At 60.2% G+C, this 14,393-nt stretch overlaps 1 protein-coding gene and 2 pseudogenes across 3 annotated transcripts in view; all 3 read right to left on the bottom strand.

The window, feature by feature from the left end:
• EVC2 (EvC ciliary complex subunit 2) overlaps positions 1-12,699 on the bottom strand; it is a 39,023-nt gene extending 26,324 nt beyond the window's left edge. Inside the window, exons 1-8 of one of the 3 annotated variants that reach the window (XM_055138341.1) lie at positions 12,580-12,699; positions 10,993-11,047; positions 10,190-10,347; positions 8,793-8,861; positions 7,351-7,537; positions 5,939-6,051; positions 5,391-5,444; positions 3,622-3,756 (exon numbers count right to left, since the gene is read on the bottom strand). In XM_055138341.1, coding sequence (XP_054994316.1) covers positions 3,622-3,756; positions 5,391-5,444; positions 5,939-6,051; positions 7,351-7,537; positions 8,793-8,861; positions 10,190-10,347; positions 10,993-11,047; positions 12,580-12,639 — 831 coding nt within the window. In that variant the 5' untranslated portion in view covers positions 12,640-12,699. The remainder of the gene's footprint in view (positions 1-3,621; positions 3,757-5,390; positions 5,445-5,938; positions 6,052-7,350; positions 7,538-8,792; positions 8,862-10,189; positions 10,348-10,992; positions 11,048-12,579) is intronic. The other 2 variants (XM_055138339.1, XM_055138340.1) reach the window with 2 other exon arrangements.
• On the bottom strand, positions 431-1,061 carry LOC129404862 (uncharacterized; annotated as a pseudogene).
• LOC129404859 (uncharacterized) lies at positions 1,164-2,926 on the bottom strand (annotated as a pseudogene).
• Positions 12,700-14,393: the final 1,694 nt, after the last annotated feature.

Here is a 14,393-nt window from a genome sequence, read left to right as displayed (position 1 = left end):
CCTTTTAGGCCACGCCCCCGTTTCTTCCTAGCAGGGGCTCCTGGGACGTGGGTCCCCTGGGAAAAGGCCGGGTTGGAGGGAGCCGGGCGGACGGGAAAGCTGGGGCGGTGGGACGCGGGAAGAGGCGGCGGCAGCAAGGGTCCCAAGTCCCGGCGGTCGCGTGGGAACCAGGGGCGCACTCGGGAGGCGTGGCTGGGAGTCTCCTGATTACCTGGGAAAAGGCCGGGTTGGAGGGAGCCGCCCAGCCCGTGGATCTTGATGTACTGAGTTTGAGCGCCCTGTTTGGCTAGGGCTTTGATTACCACTTCAGTCTCAACAGAATCGAAGGCCTTCTTTAAACCGATGAATGTTAGAGCTACATCTTGAACTCTCGCGAAACTTCAATGAGTTTGGTCACTGTGTGAATATGGCCGATTGTGCTGAATCCTTTTCAGAACCCAGCTTGCTCGCATGGTTGTCCTTCATCTAGTGTTCTGCCTGTTCTATTCAGGATGACGCGAGTGAACAACTTGTAGACAAAGGACAACAGGCAAATTGGGCGATAGTTGTTGATGTCATTGATGTCTCCCTTCTTCTACAACAGAATGGTCCTGCTGGTTTTCCCCTGGGACAGAACCGTACCTTCGGACAGGTAGCATGTGAAGAGCCGAGCCAGTGTATTGACGAGTACTGGTGGCAGATTCTTCAGGTGTTCGGGTCTGACCTTGTCTGGACTGGGTGCTATACGTCTTTACTGACGAAATGGCGTGTCAGAATTTGGGAGGGAGGACATTAGGAATGACATATCCATCCTGCAGACTTTGGTATGTGGGCAGGTGGACATGACTGTCAGAGAGATCTGAGTAGAAATCGTGAATAATCCTCTCCATTGCCCTTCTGGAAGATGTGATAGATCCATCAGGACATCAGAGGGCAATTATCTTGGTCTTGTAGTGGGCGAAGGACAGGCGAGCATTGCAAATACTTTTCCCGGCTTCTGCCGCATTGGCCAACACTGCTGCTCTTCTCTCTTTGAAGTCTTCCTTTACTGCTTCTCTGCACAGCTTTGAGAACTTGGACATTAGCTTGTGGCTATCTGAGATTGTGCCAAACCACAATGGCAAATGAGCTCAAGAGCTTCCACGAAAAGGCGTCTGTTGTGGCTTTCCTACTCTCGGCATTTTTCACTCAGTCATGGAGGTGCTGAGCCAGTCCTTGTCGATGTTGTCAATGACAGCATCTTCCCACATTGCCGCAATAGTGCCAAAGAGCTCCTAGTTGGTGGTTGTTCTGGGAGTTCTCTTCTTAAATTTAAAACTTTGCAGACCTTTCGCCCCCCTCTGTGAAGTAGAATTTTGCACGAAGGAGACAGTAGTCCGATCCCGTTTGGAATTTTGGGACAACAGCGACATCAGTCAGGCAAAACTGATTGAATATGATGTGGTCAGTTTCATTGTGGAACTGTCCACCAGGAGACTCCCATGTCCAGTGTTTAGATTCGGCCTTCTGGAACTGTGAGTTACCATGGATGGTCTTGGTTGACATGATGAACTCAGATAGTCTCTCACCCTGTTCATTCCATTCTAGGCCATGGGACCCAATGTGGAGTTCTTTGGACAACCTTCTCGGTCTTGGCATTAAAATCACCAACAATGATCTTGTAGAAGGTGTGGTCTTTATAGAACTTCTCCAGCTCCATGTAGAACTTCTCAATTTCTTCATCATAGTTGGATGTTGGTTGCTAGACGATGAAGATAGAAACTGCCAGCAGTGAGCCACATCTATTCAAGCATAATCGCCCGATTCGGGTTGTTAGGCATTTGAATGAATCAATGCTCATGGCCAAGTATGTGTTGACAAGGACACAAATGCCACCAACGCCTCTGCTGTCGCATGTTCTGAGGAAAAGTTCTTCTCCAGTGTCGAAAATGGCGTGATGTGATCGATGCCTTCTCGTTTCGGTCAGACCAATGATGTCATACTTGATCTTCTGCGCTTGCACCATCAGGTCCTCAATGGATGCTTCCAATGCCAGCGTACATGCGTTGAGTGTACAGACAGTCATTTTAGTCTTTCTTCTTTTTGGCAGACTAGTTTGTCCCTGATATTTTATCAGCCTCTCCTTGCTCATCCTTAATGTTGCCGTATTGGGGGCTCTTTCGGTGTCAGGCAAGTGAGACCCATTGTTACTGTTCTTGGCATACCGAATATGCCACGGGTAGCCTGCCCGGCTCTGCCACGCGGGTGGGGCACTCCCGGCAGCATGCTGGCTCTCCGAGAGGGACGGAGGCTTTTAGGGTGGCCTCCAATCACCCTTACAGGTGTTCCCATGGTTCACGCCATATTTGAACCCCTCAAATATGGTGCGGAAATTATGGGAGATGGGTATTAAGTGTCTTGTGCTAGGTCTGGAAAGCAGCCTGGAGCATGGCGGTGGCTGGGTAGTGGAGGGCCATAGAGAAGCTCAATTCTTAGTTTTTCAAGAAATTTCCAATTTGTCTTCCCCAAAAGTGCAATTGACGCTGCCTCCCAGCAGTGCAGGGGACACTCCCCTACAGCTCACCAGCACGGGCTGTTCCAAGTGACACGGGCCTGCCTGGCCGTGGGGGCGCGGTACCTGTGCCCTTCTGATTTGCACTTCCCTGATGCTTAGCGGCGCAGAGCATGTTCCCACGCACACACCAGCCGCCTCGCATCTTCTTCGGGGAAGTTCCTTTCCTCTCCTTCCCCCATTGTTCAATGCAGCTGACTGTTTCTTCCTTATTACATTTTTCAAGTACTTCATACATCTTGGCTATTCACCCTTGGTCAGGTGAGTGGCGAGCAAACATCCTCTCCCAGTCTGTGGAACATCTGTTTTGTTTTGGTGCCACACCGGCAGTGCCCAGGGTTGCTCCTGGCTCTGCCCTCAGGAATCACTCCTGGCACTACTCAGGGGACCACACAGCGTGCTGGGGATCAAAACTGGGTCGGCCACATGCAAGTAAGCCCTCCCCGCTGCCCGTCGCTCCAGCCCCAGATGAGGTGCTTATTCCGGTCATCGTGTGGAAACAACCCCAGTGCCTGAGAACAGGTGACCAGACAAAGAAACAGGGACACATACACACCGTGAAATACGACTTGGCTCTAAGAAAAGATGAAGCCGTGCAATTTACTGCCCCATGGATGGAGCTGGAAGGTTTCGGGCTGAGCTACGTCAAGCAGGAGAGGAAATCACAGAATGTCCCCTCCCGTGTGGGGCACAAGGGGCCGAGTAAGGGAGCAACCAATGGGCAAAAGCGACAAACCTACAAACTGGTCTCCAGCGCTGAGCTGGCCTGGGGGCCGGCAGGGGTGGAGGGGAGTGGACACCAGCGGGAGGGGTGAAACCCCCTATCGACAGGACTTCCTGTTTGTCTGGGGGCCACAGCCGCAATGCCCAGGAAATTCCCTGGCGGGAATGCCGGGGTGGAACCCGGATTGGCCGCGGGCAATCGCCCTCCCAGCTCGGCACGTAAGTCAGTCACGACAGGAATGTGACTGTGAATTACGGTGACTAAACTAAGAACGAAACTAAAACCCCAACTCTGGCGGTGGGACGGCCTCCCTCCAGGGCGGGAGAGCAACCCTCCAGGGCGGGCCCAGGAAGAAGCACAGACTCACCTGGCATGTGGGGAGCAGGCTGACCCCCGAGCCCCGATACTGAGCCACGAAGAACAGCGCGAGCCAGGTCAGCACAAAGGAGATGACGAGGGCGAGGAAGAAGCCGGCGGCGTGCAGGCCGTGGTGGGGCAGGACCTGTGCGGGCAGACACGGCTCGGCCTCGGCACCCGGGACAGAACAGACGCAGCAGGGAGCCCCAGCCAATGGAAGCCGAGGGAAAGGGCCGAGAGCTGGGGTTGGGGCCGCACCCAGAGGGATGCTCAGGGGTCATGACCTGGACAGGGGCAGCACTCCCGCTGCAGGAGATGTCTGGGCAGAAGCGGAAGAAGCTGGAGATGAGGCTGCACACACACATACACACTCACACACCATACACATTCACAGACCCACACACATATACACACAATCACACACGTATACAGTCACATATACACATAAATACACACATATAAACAATCACACACATATACACAGTAACATACACACATATACAGTCACACATATACACAGTAACACACACATACACACTTACACATATACAGTCACACACATACAGTCACATACATATATAGTTACATACACACACATATAGTCACACACAATAGACACACAGTCACATGCATATACACACTCACACATATATTGCCACACAGTCACACACTCACACATATAGTCACACACATAGTGTCACACATATACAGTCACATACACTATTACACACATACACAGATAGACATAGTCACACAAAGACACAATCACAAACATACTCACACATACAGAACCACACATAGTCACATATATACACACATATACACACGGTCACAAACATACAAACACATATACACAGTCACACACATATAGTCACACACACATACACACATACATGCTCATAGTTACACACATATAGGCAGTCACACACCTATACACATGAACAGTCACACACATATACACACCTATGCATATATACACAAACATATACATACCTACACATATACAGTCACACATATACATACCTACGCACATTATATACACACATGAATACACACCTACACACATATACATACCTATGCACATAGTCACATATACACATAAACACATAATCACACACACATATACACACAAACACACATGTACACACTCACATACACATATATACACATGTATACACATACATACCTAGACAGATACTCACACATTCATACTCACATATATACAGCTAGACACTCACCCACACACATATGCACACACCTACATACACACTCACCAACACACACATACACACACCTACACACAGATCCTCACACAGTCACACATACACATGCGCCTGCACACATATAGACACATACACTCACAATTACACACACTTAGGCGCAGATACACACTCACAAACACTCACGCAGGGATTACGCCACAATGCTCAGGGGTGAAGCGGGGCTGGGGGGCTGGGGGCTGGGTGGCGGACGTGCCGGGCGATGAGAATATTCTAGAACTAGACCACACGTTCTCGAAAGCAGAAGCAGAAGCCAAACCCAGTCACAGGCAACAAGGAGGCGCAGACGCAGCTGCCAAGTGGGGGGCAGGCGCCGAGAGGGCGGCCGGCAGCTCCAGCCACGCGCCCGGTCTGACCGTCTGCGTGCCCATGGCGAGTGGGCGGGGTGCGCCAGGCCAGCGCCCGGGCCAGGCCACGGGCACACTGAGGCAGCAGAGCCCGAGCCCGCAGCCCGCGCCCGCAGCCCACTGACCCGACCAGGGGTGGGAGACCTGCTCACCCTGAGCTGCTCCTCCACGACCACAGTGAACGGCGCCCGCAGCTGGGTCCGGTTCTGGAGAGAGGGAGGAGGAGACAGCTGGGGCAGGGGTCTGCAGAACCCAGCCTGGGGTGCCGGAGGGCAGTGGAGCCGGGCCTGCTGGAAGTGGGGGGGCTCCTCCCTCCCCCACCCCGGCTGGCCTCCTGGGCCACCTGCAGCCAGCAGGAGGGGGGAACTGAGGGACACGGGCCCTGGGGGAGGGGAGGGGAGGCCCAGCCTCGCCTGCAGCCGGGAAGCCGGCCGAGCCTCGACAGGCTGGACTCGCGGCCAGCAGCAGGGACCTGACCAGCACAGGTGCAGGCAAAGGGGCGACAGGGGCCTCCTCAAGGGTAGAGCCATGTGCAGGGAGGGAAGGGAGGGGAGGGGAGGGGAGGGGAGGAGGAAGGGGAAGGTGGAGAGGAGGGGAGGGAGGGGTAGGGGAGGGAGGGGCAGGAGGCAGCTGTGGCGTAGGAGCAGGGCCTGTCCCATGCCCAGTGGGGGTCCCGCAGCTGAGTCTGGGTGGGCCGTACCGGGGACGAGCTGGGGAAGAGGAGCAGGGCTGCAAGCTGCAGGCTGTCCCCGTCTGTGAGGCTGCCCCCGGCGTCCAGCGAGGCAGTGTAGCTGACCGAGAAGGCGTCCCCCACTGCGGGAAAGGCTCCATGAGGGCTGCGACCCCCATCCATTGCTGCTGTTTCCCGGGGGCTGTGGGTTGGCCCTGTGAGGTCTCGGGGGCCGGGGCGGGCCGTGTGCAAGGCCGACACCTTCCCTGCGAGGCTCTGGGCCCCCCACCATCTCTCACGGCCAGGCAGCCCTGACCCTGTCCCGCCCTGCAGGGTCCCCGCAGGGACAGGGGGCAGGAGGGCCCCAACCACAGGACACAGCTGCCCCGGCCGGGGTGGGGTCAGGATCGAGAGGAGCTATCCGCAAGGGCCCTGGGCGGGTCCTGCCTTTGTGCGGGGCTGGGAACAGGGGGGCTCCCACGCTAGCAGGCAGAACTCGGGCGCGTGGGGGTCCTGGTCCTGTGTACCCTAAAGCCAAGGGGGAAATCCCCCTCCTCCCCGGGCAGGCAACGGGCCACGGGCTGGGAAGCACTGGGACCCCAGACTCACTGGTGGGCGGGGCCTGGCCACCCCCGATGACCTTGGTGGGGGCGGTGGGTGACGTGGGGACCCCATACATCCCGGTGTGCCTCCCCTCTATCGCCAGAGCTGCGTCTAGTCTAGACCCCGCTTTCCCACGCAGCCATGGCACCTCGGCCCACCCCCCGCATGGCTGAGGACACGGCCCGCAGTCGCTCTCCGCTTGGCTTCTCAGGGGTGTCGGGGTTAAGGGGCACTCAGCGAGTGCCCGGCCGCCAAGTGTCGAGGGCGGTGAAGGCGCCGGAGTGACGGCACAGCGGGCAGGGGCCTGCCTGCCTGAACACGGCTGACCTAGGTTCGATCCCCGGCACCCCCCAGTGTCCCGGGCCCTGCCAGGAGTCAGCCCCGAGCACCACCAGGCACAGAGCACTGTCACTGCAGCACTGTCTAACCGTGGCTCAGCGGTTTGCTCCAGTGGAGCCGGTAGCGTCTCCGCTGAGACTTGCTGCTGCTGCTTTTGGCACACGAACACGCCGTGGGCAGCTCGCCAGGCTGCCGGGTGGGCGGGTACAACCAAAGGAAAGCGTGGAAGAAAGGGGACGGCCGGAGAGCTGTACAGAGGTTCCGGCATTTGCCCTGCACATGCAGGCCTGGGTTTGATTCCCAACCCCACGGGTCCCCGAGCCCACCAGGAGTGACCTCGGAGCACAGAGCCAGGAGCACCCTAATCCCTGTGGCCCCATGGCCGCCCCAAAAAATAAATGATTTTTTATAAAAAACAAAAAACAAGCGAAACTCTCCTCCCCCAGCTGCACCCGGCCCCTCCGCCCCGCCCTGCCCGGCCCCGTCCGCGCCCGCGTCACCTTGCAGGAGGTCCCTCCGGAAGGCCTGCAGCCCCTCGGGCGTGTGGTTCCCGGGCGGGTCGTGCACGCGCAGCCCTGTGACGTTGTCCAGCAGCAGCAGGTCGGAGAGGTCGGCCGCCCCGGGCAGGCGCGGGTTGGCCACCACCAGCCGCACGGTCAGGGTCCCCTCCGCGCCCTGCTCGGGGCCCTGGGAGGGAGGGGGGAGGGCACTGCAGTCGCCCCGGAGCAGCCCAGCAGAGACACCCCGTGCCGGAGGGTGTCCCCGGCAGACAGGGCCAGCCCTTCCCCAGGCCACACGGCCAGCGCGGGCTGGGGCCCCGGCAGACCACCCTGGGTCCTGCGGTCCTGACTGGAGGGCTCCGCTGTGGACGCCCCCTCCCCTGCTGCCCCTGCCCCCTCCCCTCATGCCCCCACCTCCCAGCACTCCTGTCAGACACACAGGGGCCGAGAGAGGGGAAGGAAGCTGGGGAGAGAAGGAAGCACAGGGGTGGGGTGGGGAGGGATGGGCCCATCGAAGAGCTGGTGCAGGGGGGAGGAGGGAGGGACGGGATGCAAAGCCAGGGTGAGCGGACACAGTGGAAGGGGTGATGGAGGGAGGGGATGTGAGTGGCGTGCTCACACACAGGCACACATGGCGGGGGACAGTATACTTCCTGGCGGTGATCACCAGAGGTAGGGGCGAGGTAATGGGGGTGCAGGGGTGGGGTAAGGTGCAGAGGTAAAGGGGTACTGGGTAATGGGGTGCAGGGGGAGGGGAAACGTGCAGAGGTAGGGGGTACTGGGTAACAGGGTGCAGGGAGGGGTGAGGTGCCTGGGTAGGGGTGAGGTGCAGGGGGAGGGGGGAGGTGCTGGGGTTAAGGGTTTCCTGCACCCTGGGCCTCAGACGCTTGTGAGGTTTTGGGGGTTTTGTCTTTTGTGTTTGGGGAGAGAGGGTTGCCTACCCCCCCAGCAGTGCTCAGGACTTGCTCCTGTCTCTGTGCTCAGAGATCACTCCTGACAGTGCTCAAGGGACCAAGTCGGGCTCAGCCTCAGGCAGGGCCAGCACCTCCCCCTGGGTGCAACCTCCCCGTCCCCTGATGGCTCCTCGGACCGTGGGACCCAGGCCTGCGGGCGGCTCACAGTGGGTGCAGCCAGGCTCGTCCCGGTGAGCACGGGGGCCTGTGTGTCCGACCGCCCATGCAGCTCAGCCATGGGCCCTCAGGGGCCAGAGGGGGTCCCTGAGCCCCTCGCGCAGGGCACGGTGCCTGAGCAGAGACAACGCCCTCGCCCCCCCCGCCCGCTCAGGCGTCTCTGAACTCACACACACACACACACACACACTTCTGGGCGGCACCATCTGAACCTCCGTCCCGAGCCTCAGACGCGGGAGAACCCGGCGTGCAGTGCTCACCAGACGCGGCTGCTCTCCGACAGAGCAAACCCGCCTGCTCCCCAGGACTCACCTCCGCACACTTCTGAAAGACGACTCCGCTCTCCGACACGTCCTGGACGGCCCTGGACATCCCTCCAAACTGCAGGAGAACAGGACCAGAGAGGCTGCAGGGACGGTGCAGGGGCGGGTGCTCGCTCTGCACGCGGCCAACCCGGGCCCAATCCCGGGCTCCGCTTACGGATCCCTGAGCACCAGCAGGAGTGCTCCCTCTGCGGGGTCCGGGCCTCAGGGATCAGAGGCCCTGGGCACTGCCGCGCTGAGAACAGCGAGAGCCCAGCTGCAGTGACCGCGCTGAGAACAGCGAGAGCCCAGCTGCAGTGACCGCGCTGAGAACAGCGAGAGCCCAGCTGCAGTGACCGCGCTGAGAACAGCGAGAGCCCAGCTGCAGTGACCGCGCTGAGAACAGCGAGAGCCCAGCTGCAGTGACCGCGCTGAGAACAGCGAGAGCCCAGCTGCAGTGACCGCGCTGAGAACAGCGAGAGCCCAGCTGCAGTGACCGCGCTGAGAACAGCGAGAGCCCAGCTGCAGTGACCGCGCTGAGAACAGCGAGAGCCCAGCTGCAGTGACCGCGCTGAGAACAGCGAGAGCCCAGCTGCAGTGACCGCGCTGAGAACAGCGAGAGCCCAGCTGCAGTGACCGCGCTGAGAACAGCGAGAGCCCAGCTGCAGTGACCGCGCTGAGAACAGCGAGAGCCCAGCTGCAGTGACCGCGCTGAGAACAGCGAGAGCCCAGCTGCAGTGACCGCGCTGAGAACAGCGAGAGCCCAGCTGCAGTGACCGCGCTGAGAACAGCGAGAGCCCAGCTGCAGTGACCGCGCTGAGAACAGCGAGAGCCCAGCTGCAGTGACCGCGCTGAGTACAGCGAGAGCCCAGCTGCAGTGCCGGCGCAGACCCCTGGCTGCACACGCCCCAGGCCCCTGCTCCCCTGTGAGCTGGAGGAGGACAGCGCCTCCGGAGGAGAGGACGTGGAGGGAGCCGCGGAGAGCACACACGCGTCGCACCTAGTTCTCAGCCACAGCTTCCCGTAGGGGCCGGAGCGGAGGGGTCTGGCCGGCCGACACAGCCCGCTCATCTCTGACCGTGCAGGAGAAACGGCCCGAGAAGCATGAGGGATCTGCTCCTGCAGCCACCGCCAGCGAACGGGAGATGGCGCACATCAGGGCCACACCTGGGTGCCCAGGGCTTCCCAACTGGGCTCAGGGCTTCCCGAGTGTGGACAGGACCCGCCACGGTGCACTCTCCAGAACCTCTCTCACCGCCTCTGCACTGTGAAACAAGTTCCCTGCCTAGTGCTCCACCTCCCAGGCCCCCGGGGCTGAGGCCACACGCAGCTGGTGCCCAACCCGCTCCTCACTGATGCCTCCGTCCACCTCCCTTCCGCTCAGGCTCAGGTGTGCGTGTTACTCACCAGGGTGTGTGTTCTAGGCGATTCTCTTTTAAACAGCGTCTTCTTGGGCCAGGACGGCGTGACAGCGAGTAACGGGGCCCTCGGGTCACAGGCGGGAGCTGGGAGGGGCTCCGAAACGCGGCCCTCACCACAGTGCTTCCTCCCGAGCGGGGCTTCTGCTGCCAAAGAGAAGCACGCACGTGTGTGTGCGTGTGTGTGCGCGTATGTGTGCATGTGTATGTGTGCGTGTGTGCATGTGTGCGTGTGTGTGTGCGCGTATGTGTGCATGTGTATGTGTGCGTGTGTGCATGTGTGCGTGTGTGTGTGTGTGTGTGTGTGTGTGTGTGTGTGTGTGTGAGAGAGAGAGAGAGACAAGCTGCAGGGGAGGGCTGGTGGGGGTGGGGCGGAGCACTACCCGCAGAGGCAGCGAGCACCAAATGAGCAAATAAGGGTCTCAAAGTGGGCGCCCTGTCCTGATGGGGCCTGCACTGTCTGACCCTGGGGGCCCCTGGCCTGCTGGCTCCGAATCAGAGGGGGGTGCAAGACAGCACAGGGTCCACGCGCTCGACCGACCCCTTTGGCCCCCGGCACCTGCAGGCTCCCTGAGCACCGCCTGGTGGAGTGACACACAGTCACAGCTGAGACGCTCGCTGCCCGGCCGGGGATGGAGCCAGGCCAGTGGCGTGCAGGCGAGTGCCCGGCCCACTGTGCCCGCCCTGCCCACCCCAGCGCCCAGGCGCAGGTGGCCTGTCTGCGCAGGTGGCCTGTCTGCCTCGCCAGCTCGGGGGCCGCGGGGCCTTAGGCGCCAGCGGAGGGAAACTTACCCACAGCCACCCGGAGCGCGGCTCCCACTCTGGCCCTGGGCGGCCGGGTCGTGTCCTGGAAGGGCCCACAAGACAGCGTCAGCACTGAGCCTGCGCCGGGCCCAGGGCCCGCACACGTGGGGCAGACTCTCTCCCCCACCAGCCGTCCCTGCAGCCCGCAGTCTTCAGCCTCTGCTCCCGCGGGCACTGAACAGGGAGCACCCGGCCTCAGACAGAGCCGCTTTCCGCCTAGCTGTGTCCTACCAGCCCTGTGACACGGGAGCCCCGAGTTCCCCAGGTGCTGCATGAGTTCAGAGCATCAGGACGGGGCAGGTCACAGAACTGGGCCCCTGCCTAATGCTAGGCTTGCCGTGTGCATCCATAGCAAAGTTGCTCACCCTCTCTGAGCCTCAAATGCCTCTTCTGAAAGCTGAGGACCTTGAAGCCTCTAAAGCTTGCTCAGTGATGACCACACGGGCACCACAGCCTGACCAGCCCTCCATGCCACCTCTGTGAGCCTAAGAACACTGATACCGATGCTAATACTCTCACTGATGCTACCAATGCTAATACTGTTACTAGTACTGCTAATGTTAAAGCTATGGCTAATACTACCCACGCTAATGCTGCTTCTTACATTGATGCTGTTACAATACTACTAATGCTACCAGTACTGTTACACAGACTAATTCTATTACTAATGCTGCTAACGCTGATACTGCCACAAGTACATTATTAATGCTACTAATGCTATAGCGAGTGCGACCAGTGCTCATGCTATTAGACTAATTCTGTTACTAATGTTACTACTGCTACTACTGCCTTTAATACAAGAACTATTATTAATACTACTGATGCTATAGCTAACACTAACAGTGCTCACACTGCTACTTAGAGTAATTCTATCACTAATGCTACTAAAGCTAAGACAGCCTCTTATACAAGTACCATTATTAATACTAAAGCTGTAGCTGATGGCACCAGTGCTCATACCATTACCTGGACTAACTCTGTTCCTAATAATACTAACGCTAATACGTTACACGATGCTATTATTAACACTCCTAATGCTATCGCTGCTCCTGGACCCTGAAGCTGGGTGTCAGCTCTCGCACTCTCCTCGTGCCATGGTGCGGGAGGCCAAGGAAGGGCCTCAGGGAGACCCCAAGGCACAGGCGCGGACTGGGGTCTCCGAGGGGGGTGCCCCGCCTCTCACTCCTCCACGCTGCCGAGGCGCCCGGGACGTCCCAGCACTGGGGTCCGGGCAGTGCGGGGCAGCAGGGGCCGGGAGCCGGGCGGGGCGCCCTGGACGGGCCCTGGACGGGCCCTGGACGGGCCCTGGACGGGCCTGCTGGTCTCCTCCGGGCGGGAGCCCAGCTCTCACCCGCACGGCCCGGACACTGTCCGGGCCTGGACACTCCTGGGCGCTGCCGGGGGCACTGGGGAAAAGAGCCGCAGACCCCAGGGCCCATGCCCGCGGAGCGGGGCCGCGGGCAGGAGGGGCACAGAGCGGAGAGGCGGGCAGAGGGCAGGGGCGCGGAGGGGCGCGGGGGGCGGGGCCCTAAGCCCGGGGTCGCCGCGCAGGGAGGCGCCGGCGGGGTCCCTTACCTGCGCGGGCCGCGCCAGGGCCGCCAGCAGCAGCGCCCCGGCCAGCACCCACCGGCCCATCGCGGGGCCCGCGCCCCGCCACCCCGCGCTTCCGGGCGTCCGCCCGCCCGAGCATGCCCAGTGCGGCCCGGGAGTGTCGGGACTCACTTCTGGGCGGGTCACCGGGACCCTGCGGGGGAGGGGCGAGAGGAGGGACGCGCGGGTCCCAGCCGCCTCCTCCCAGCCGGCAGCCTCTCCTGAAGGGGGGCCTGTGTCCCAAGGAGCGCCCAGGGGACAGGCCCGCGCAGAGTCGGAGAGGCCAGTTCAGGGGCACGGGAAGGAAGAGTCTCCTCTTGGGCTAGGTTATGCCAAGCCTGGCCACGCTCACCCGGCTCCCTGCTGCCTCTGAAGGCGGGGGCAGGTCTGGGGGTCCTGCTTCTCGCCTGGTCCCCTCTCTGCTCGTGAGGGGTGGGAGCTGCCAGCTGCACAGCCTCTGCAGCGCCAGGCCGGCCAGTGCCCTCACGCCCACCCTAGGACAGCCCGAGGGTCTGAGGGTCTGAGAGTGGATCACCCTGGTTTCTAAGGGGCTGCCGCGGGGGGCTTGCGGGGGCCCCTGGCGCCAGTGCTTGCGCATCTTAAAGACAATCCGGCACAGAAGCCAGGCTTGTCCACAGCCAGTCTCCTCTGACGGCACGTGGCGGGCAGAGGGGGGGTGGACTCGGGGACACTGCCCCAGGCCTCTCTGCAGGACCAGTCACTCCCTCTGGGCAGCAGTGTCCTCATCTCCACCGAGGAAATCGCTTGACCGTCCCCAATCCCCTCGCCTGCCTGGGCAGAGGGTCCAGGAAAGGATGGAACAGATGGGAATGAGAGGAGCGGGCCCAGGGCACTCCAAAGCTGGCACTGAGACCACGGGGCCACAGGCCCCAGGGCCCAAGCACCAAAGGGTCGTGTGTGTGTGAGCGCACGCGTGTGACAAACTGACAGTCGAGAATGACCCTGACAGATGCAGCCATGATGCTCAGTGACACTGCAGTGACCTCAGCCGAAAAAAGGATGGAAGCCAGGCTAGAGCATTAGTACAGCGGGGAAGGCGTTTCCTTGCACACAGCTGACCAGGGTTCGATCCCCGGCATCCCACATGGTCCCCCATACACTGCCAGGAGTAATTCCTGAGCACTCCTGGGTGTGGCCAAAATAGAGGGAGGAGGAGGAGGAGGAGGAGGAGGAGGAAGAAGAAGAAGAAGAAGAAGAAGAAGAAGAAGAAGAAGAAGAAGAAGAAGAAGAAGAAGAAGAAGAAGAAGAAGAAGAAGAAGAAGAAGAAGAAGAAGAAGAGAGAAGGAGAAGAAGAAAAGAGAAGGAGAAGAAGAAAGAAGAAAAGAAAGATAGGTCACTGCGACAGGACAGAGGTGGGCCGACACCGTGGGACATGTAAAGACGGCAGGGAGATGGGGCTGCTGGACCCCACACTCACGTCCACAGGTGGAAGATCCTGTGAGCCAGGGCATGGGACGGGGTCACGCGGGCAGTTTCCGAAGCCTCTCCAGCCAGGAGGAGGCGTGCACCCCCCCCCCCCCACACACACACACACGTGGACAGCCTTGCTCCTCAGCTAGCGTCTGCCTGAAATAACGCCCCCACTTCTGATGAAGTCACACTCGGGTGTTGTCACCATGCAGACCCCCCCCCCCCAAGATATCCCATTAGGATCCTGTGCAGCTGGAGCTGCAGTGTGGCACCTGGCCACGGCGAGGGGCTGTCCACACAGGGACGGGAGTGGCAGGTGGCCTGTGGGTTCCCACCAGAGCCAGCAGTGGGGGCTGCGGTCAGTGCTG

This window comes from Sorex araneus, chromosome 5 (assembly GCF_027595985.1).
Source record: "Sorex araneus isolate mSorAra2 chromosome 5, mSorAra2.pri, whole genome shotgun sequence".
In the NCBI taxonomy this organism is placed as follows: domain Eukaryota; kingdom Metazoa; phylum Chordata; class Mammalia; order Eulipotyphla; family Soricidae; genus Sorex; species Sorex araneus.
This window is presented reverse-complemented; position numbering and strand designations above follow the sequence as displayed.